This window comes from Trachymyrmex cornetzi, unplaced genomic scaffold, assembly GCF_001594075.2.
Source record: "Trachymyrmex cornetzi isolate Tcor2-1 unplaced genomic scaffold, Tcor1.1 scaffold95, whole genome shotgun sequence".
NCBI classification, from domain to species: Eukaryota; Metazoa; Arthropoda; class Insecta; order Hymenoptera; family Formicidae; genus Trachymyrmex; species Trachymyrmex cornetzi.
The window spans coordinates 4,441-12,204 of record NW_017300300.1 but is presented as its reverse complement, the minus strand read 5'-3'; the positions used below and the strand labels follow the sequence as shown (position 1 = coordinate 12,204).

The window sequence follows — 7,764 nt, the reverse complement described above, 5'->3', positions numbered from 1 at the left end:
TTCGGCAATAGTACTTCGGGGGGACGCGCGTATTTGGCTATCTTTTAAACGTTAATATCTCGTTAACTATTGCTGACACCTCAAAATGGTACAGGACTTTTTGATTCAGTATAGGCTGTTCTACCCACGTATGACAAAAAATGCGGTAGTCGCCAAACACCCTGTATAGCGCATAAGGGAATTAACCACTAGAAATTCTTTTTTTCCATGGAATTGGAGAAAAGGAAAGATTCTGATTAGTTGATTCCCTTGCATTTTTTATTTTTTTGTATATTATTAATATAAATACCATGGTGGAAGAATACAGGTGAGACAACGCGCATAACGGCACAATTCAGAGCAATCAGCTAGCCAATCAAAGAGGCCTAAATTTTCATTGTCACACAACAGCCAATCAAACTGAATCAAATTTGGGTCCTAAATTTGGTCCTACTGCGCATTCCTTAAGTTGTTTCACCTATCTTTTTCCACCACGGTAAATACCATACATTAGTTACGTACATTACAGGAATCACGAAAATGACGGAAGCGTTATCTGAACATAATTATATATTTTTTAGTTCTTTTTAAGGGGGGTCTCTACCTTGTTGGGTCAAAAAAATCGATTTTTTTTACATATTCTTAAAGATTGTACTTTCAAAAATATGTGATAAAAATTTCAAGTCAAAATTCGAAAAATTGATCGAGTTACAGCCTGTTGAAAAGTCGGGATCGCCGACTAGCTGTAAGTACTACCTAAACTTTAAACGCGTTTTTCTCGAAACAACATTTTTTAAGTTGGTGGAAGTTCTGTACAAGTCTCAAATCATGCGATCGATATAACTTTGGTCTTAAAATGTTCGGAAATACCGGCTCTCTAAAATAGACTAGAATAAAGGGAAAATATTGAAAACTTTTTTTTTATAAATAAATAACTGCAACAATTTTTCGTAAAAAAAAATGTTTTTGTTTAAATGACTATAACTCACTCAAAAATTTTTGTAATTTTTTTATTTTAGTCTATATGAAGCACGATCCTCTATAGATTATAAAAAAATTTTTTGTTTCTGAATTACTTTTGAGCCTGCAAGAACTTCCATCAGCTGGCCATCTCGTTCCGCTGCCCACTTCGCCCACCCGGCCTTGTGTTCTATTGCTTCAATTGTTGTAACGATTTTTTTTATTTAATTGATTTTTTTATGTTTAATTAAGATCAATTTAAATGTCTTCCAAATTTTAGAATTTTATCTTTAATAGTTCCTTTTCTATAAATTCCTAAAAATTACCTATTTTTCCTAGCCAACAAAAGTAGAAACCCCCTTAAATAATTTTACGCTGCTAATACAATTATTAAAAGATATTAAATGTTATTATTAAAAATGTTATTATTAAAATGGTTATTACGAGGAGCATCCCCAGTAAATGAAAATAGATTAAAATAAATTCAAATTTTATTTATCTGAATGCGTATTTTAAATAACAAACCTTTTTTGTTACAATTAGATTAAATTGGATTTAACTGAATTCAATTGAATTGAAAAACTGCATTTTATATTCAGAATTTTGTTAATTTGGATTTGCATGCTTCAGATTTTTGTGATTTTTCATAAATAATCATAATTAATTACAAGTATTTTTTTCTTTTATGGTGACAACGTTCTCTCATAAAAAACCAGATTTATTTTGAATCGCGATTGAATTAATTTAAATCCGCGGTTCTAGCATTAAAATTAAGTTAACTCAAGTTAAATAAAAAGTTAACTTTGAAAAATTAGGATACTCTGATTTAATAAAATATATTTTAAATTTTGTTATTGCTGATGATAACTCCAAAGTGAGCCAAAACGTACTATGGTTTTTTAAATAAAGATTTAAGTTTACATTTTGCGTAATAACTACCACGCTGACTCTCATTCGCCCTGGTTTTTTGGATATTTGTTTAAGAATATTCAAACCTATAATGGTCGAAGCTAAATCTTTAATGCTTAAATAATTTATTGTGAATTATACATATATACTGTACATGTACATGCACATATATATTATATTTGTATTCAAACTGCGCGCCGAATTGATTTTCCGAACTTAAACGCAACTAAACTACTGGAATAATATGACAAATTAAATTAAATTGACAAGCAGATTTTAATAATTTTTATGTTCAATCTAGTATCATATTAGAAAGATGTTAATGTGCTGAAAAACTGTAAATAAATTTATTGGGAAAAATATTAACTCGGCCGGGAGCCGGATGTCTTGTATTCCGTACGAGCGTACTACGCCATTGGATTACCACAAGGTTTTAATAATATTCCTCGCAATAATCAATATATGTAAATTTATTTACAATTTAATTGAGTTTATAAGTCCGAAAAACCAATTCGGCGCGTAGTTGAATAATTACAAATACGGTATATATGCATGTACATATACAGTATATATATAATTCACTGAATTATTTGAGCATTAAAGATCTAGTTTCGACCGTTATAAATTTGAATATTCTTAATTATTGTTTAATCACATTACAGTTTAATCACATTATTGTTTAAAAAAAATCTTAATAAATTATTTATTATTATTTACTGGATAAATTTCTTTTGCAGTGAACAGATCAGTTAGAATTTTGGTAGATACTATGTGATTGCCCTAATGGTAAACGCATAGTTGGATGTTGTTTTCATATTGCCACAGTGATATATTATTTATTTCATGCTCGATATCTATCAAAAATAATAAGGCCTGCCGAAATTTTAACTAATCTTGTTCACTGAAAAGTATTTCTAAAAGCAGCCGACTTATAAAATTGTCATGTATTAATGTTTCCAAAAATATTAATTCTGAAAATTTGATTTATCGAAGAATCTATTATTCGAGAAATTAATGTAAATTAACTAATATAAATGACCACCTATCGAATCACCTTATTGAATTAAAATAAAGATAGATATAAATTAGAACCGAAATATTTTTTTCATTAAATTATTTAAATAACAGCAATAATACTCAATATAAATCTTAATCTTTCCTTGTATTCATATAACTAAATAAAGATAAACTTATCAGAACTTCTTTATGTAATTGCAAAGCTGGGAAGAGAAAAAGCAAACACATTGCGGCTCTTTGTAATTTTATAAATATGGAAAATTCTATATTAAAAACTGATGAACCATTAATATGAAATAGACCATACTGAATACTACTGATTCTCACACACACATTGAGCAAAGTAATTTTAATACAATACCGAAAAATAACTATTTGCTTGAAACGATTCACATAGCCTTAAACCTTTCTTTTTTTTTCAAATTCCCATTTCTTACCAGGAAATAATTATAAATGGAGCTTAGGATTATTTTACTCATTCTTGCAATCAGGAACACAACACTTTTCAGTAGAATGATTATTTTTTACAAAAGTGTTAACTAATTAACAGATTAGTATACTTTGACAGCCAAATTTGAATTCAGAAGTTGCTTTATGTAATAATAGATAATGCCTGTAGTACGCAACTAGTGTATCGATTCTATGGTATCTTTCACTTCATAGCATTTCTTTTATTTCATTTTAACATTAAGGGTCTCTTTCACCAACCTCAGTTAAGTTAACCGATGGTTACATGGGGTTCATTTAGGCTCAGTTTCACAACTCTCACAACTTATTTTAAGTTAAATCCCGGTTAAAAGTTAACCATGAGTTGAGAAACTGGGCCTAAATGAGCCCCATGTAACTGTCGGTTAACTTAACTGAGATTGATGAAAGAGACCTTAAGGGAGAAGCCTGACGTAACAGGTAAAAAAATCGATTTTTTGCATAAATTATTAGTGCTACATTTGAAAAATATGTTCATAAAATTTTAGATCAAAATTCGAAGTTTTAACAATACTATAGACTATCTTATACCCATAGACTCATAAGACGGAACATTCATACGAGAGAAGCTGAAGACAACATTGAAGGATAGCTCTACTTCAGACATGCTGTTTCTCTTTTTTACAGTAAGTAGTGGGGGGAGGACCAATCAGTTTGAGCATAAGGCCATAACTCTCGGCCACTGACTCTCGGACGTTTACTTTCGTTGCTTTCGGCTACTCCCCGGCCTGCCGCGGCGACCGATCAATTCGCTACTAAAAAAGAAGAGGATTATTCCGCGACTATTTCTCTTTCTTTCTGTCAAGTCTTCAGCTTCTCTCGTACGAATACTCCGCCTATCTTATAAGTCTATGCTTATACCTGAGCGTCACGCAAACACATAGGGCTATGGCAGAGAATGAGATATAACGAAACATAACGAGACGTAGTTGTGACATGGGGTAAGACAGAGAAAAACGTAGAAGTCGCAATCGTGACTGGTCGGAAAAATGCTTCAGTCTCGGAACAGCTCGCAGAGAGCAAATACAATTGAAAGACTTTTATGAGGAAACAGAAGGTTTATTCTATGAGCCTGGAATAACAGAATAACTTAAAAAACTGTAAGTATCTAAAAACAGCTACTTTTCCTTACACAAATCTGTGTTTGTCTCAAAAACAAGTTTTTCGAATTGGTTGCAGTGTAACTAAAAAAATATTTAACTAATATTCGACTTCTCCCTGTGCATACATATAGATAACTAAATTTTCCTCTAGACACAAACCTATTTGTTCGATGATATTATTAAGTAATTATTGTATTGCAATATTATTGCATTTTTAATTCGCAAATTTTTTGTGAACATCACAATATTTTTCCAAAGTTCCATTATTTTTTTAATTGTGCATTTTTCACTTTAGAGATAAGTTTATCCATAGCGGAATATTATAATAAAATTAAAATATTTGAGAATTTAATTTCAGAATACAATAGGAGTTAGACTGTATGCCAATGAAACCGAGGGCTTGGACAATGGCTTGTTTATTTTCAAATATATGGATATTATAATAAAAAAATATTTTTTTATATCTTGAAATATACATAAAAGTATACTAAAAGTTTAAAAAGTTTCACTAAATCGTTTCTCTAAAAAAAATTCCCAGAAATCACTTTTTTTCAGTGTGTTACATCAGGCTCCTCCCTTAAGAACTATAAAAACTTTAAATTTAATAGATTCCTCTAAATTATGTTAATAAAAATTACCTGGCATCAGTCAAGACAATTAAGTGTTCGCAACAACCTTGATGCTGATATACCCATGGAAAACCAAACTTTGTATAAAGAGAATTTATCAGAGCATCCATAGTAGCAACTTTAAATGGACCTATATCACGAACTGCTGCCCATTCTAATATAATATTACTATAATCAATGTTAGTTGGTACACTAGTATCATTATAAAATGTATCTTCAATATAAAAGAATCCAGATTGGTAGACATCCTATAATAGTAAATGCAATTGACTTTTATATACTGAATATTTCATCTTAACAGAAACTGTGAAGTATCTCGAAAACAAAACATTTTTACGAAAATAAGTTAAGTATTTTTCGAAATATGAGTTGACAAAACTCAGATACCACTAGCATTAACATTATCCAATGTGTCTAACTGACGACAAAATCATTTTGAATGTTATTCAGGGTCATAAACTTAATAATATTTGTCAAGATCAAAATTATTGCAAGTTATTCTTATCCCCCCACCCCCAAAATCTTAATAAAAATATACTCATTCGACGCGTTTACACTTAAAACGAAATGGCAAAAAAACGCGGCGGCCGACTTCGTGAATCGAGTTATCAACGCGTTAGAGACTTTAGAGGTTAAGGTATCTGTTATACTCCGACTTACACACAAATATATCGCTATGCATACGTTCTGCTTTAATTACACAATTTCATTGTTTTAAAAACACAAATTTATTGCTTCAAAAATAAATTCTTTGCTTCACACACAAATTCATTGCTTTAAATTAAAGCACAAATTCACTGCTTCAAAAATACAAATTCACTGCTAATGTAAAGAATGTGTGCTTAAAGCAGCGAATTTTTGTTTGTAAAGAAGTGAATTTGTGTTTGAGAAACAGCGAATTTATGTAATTAATGCAGAATGTATACATAGCACTATATCGAGTCAGGACAAATATCTTAAACTCTAAAGTCTCCAACTTAAACATTTAAGAACTTGATTTATAAGGCCGCGTTTCTTTACTAGATTCTTTCGTTTTGAGTGAAAACACGTCAAATAAGTATATTTTTAAGATTTTAGGTGGAGGGGGAGGGGGGCTATTCTAAATAATCTGATTTTTAATAGTGAACTACGACTTTTATATGAAACCTTTTTCTCAAAAATGCTTTGTTTGTAAAATATTTCACTGTTCCATATGTCTAATCAATAACAAACACATGGATTGTTATAAAATAGATATAATTCAAAATTGAAAAAATTATTACTTTTGCCATTGATTCAGGCCTTTGATTTGGATTTTCACTAATTTCTTTTGTAATTGACAAGTCAGATTGACACATTATCTTTTGGCGTAATTCATAAAGAGTTTGGCTTCCCAATATCGATATGACACTCTTAAGTTTAAGAACAGGTATACTTGTTCTATACTTAAGAGAACGAGGCTGGCTTTTAAATGGCTCATATATCCTGATATAAACTAGAAATTCTTCATATGGCTTTAAAGAGTTATTATCAACAGATTTTGACTTATCATATTTCTAAAAAGAAACAAGTAATTATTTCAATGCTCTATATTTGTCAATACTAATCATGCACATTGATCAAGGAAACCAATGTGGTACTTATAAAATTATCGATCATATAATTATAATTCAAGTAAATTTTAGTGAATCTTTTTATTATTCTACACGTCTTAATAGCTCTTCAAAGTAATTACTTACAATAGGAATGCCATTTTGATTTCTAGGTTTTATTGAAGCTTGTTTAGATAAGCTCTCTAATATTTTAATTGTTTCCAATGAAACATTATCTAAAATTCTTTCAGGTACATTAACATATCCTTGTTTTTCCTGTTCTTCTATAATGGCAGCTTCCACTGGTAATGTTAAATTATCGATACTATAAAATTGATTTTGATACAATATATATAAGAATTCATTTTTATTAAGAAATATGTCATATTTATTATATGTCGTAAAATTCAATACCTGCAATAATGTTTCATTAGAAGTATTCTCGCTTGTGAGAGATCAGTACCCATAAGTTGAAAAATCTTTTCTTCACTTTGTTTGTCAATTTCATAACACAAGGATGACTTAATTAATTCGCTATATTCGTGAAAATAATCTTTTATATAAATCTTTGGTGACGCTTGACGATCGTAAAGCTTATATACCTGATCCATTGTCTCAAATAAATTTTAACTTTAATAGGGCTTCTACAATAAGTCGCAAGTCAAAACGTCAGAAGTCTAAAGGCTATCGCACATGAAATGCATAACACAGCATAAGAATAACATAAGACTGCTGGACCAATGAGCATCTAGCATAATGTCGCCATATTGATTTACATAAGATGCTCATTGGTTTAGCGGCCTTATGTTATGCTTATGCTCTATTATGCATTTCATGTGTGAGAGCCCTTAAGCCTTAAGCCATAAAGGCCTGTCTACAATACACGGAGTAAGAAGTAAGAGTAAGAAATTGACCAATCACAGTCGAATGTGAGAAGAATAATCGACTGTGATTGGTCAATTTCTTACTCTTACTTCTTACTCCGTGTATTGTAGACGGGCTTTAAGAAATGGGCGAATCACAGTCGCTTATTCTTCTCGGATTCGACTGTAATTGGCCAGTTTCTTACGGCATAAGGCATAAAACACCTATTGTAGATCCGGACTAATC

At 30.5% G+C, this 7,764-nt stretch overlaps 1 protein-coding gene across 1 annotated transcript in view; it reads right to left on the bottom strand.

The window, feature by feature from the left end:
* Pbp49 (proximal sequence element A Pbp49) overlaps positions 1-7,285 on the bottom strand; it is an 18,023-nt gene extending 10,738 nt beyond the window's left edge. The window contains exons 1-4 of the mRNA XM_018521003.1: positions 7,069-7,285; positions 6,802-6,979; positions 6,346-6,618; positions 5,093-5,331 (exon numbers count right to left, since the gene is read on the bottom strand). Coding sequence (XP_018376505.1) covers positions 5,093-5,331; positions 6,346-6,618; positions 6,802-6,979; positions 7,069-7,265 — 887 coding nt within the window. The 5' untranslated portion in view covers positions 7,266-7,285. The remainder of the gene's footprint in view (positions 1-5,092; positions 5,332-6,345; positions 6,619-6,801; positions 6,980-7,068) is intronic.
* Positions 7,286-7,764: the final 479 nt, after the last annotated feature.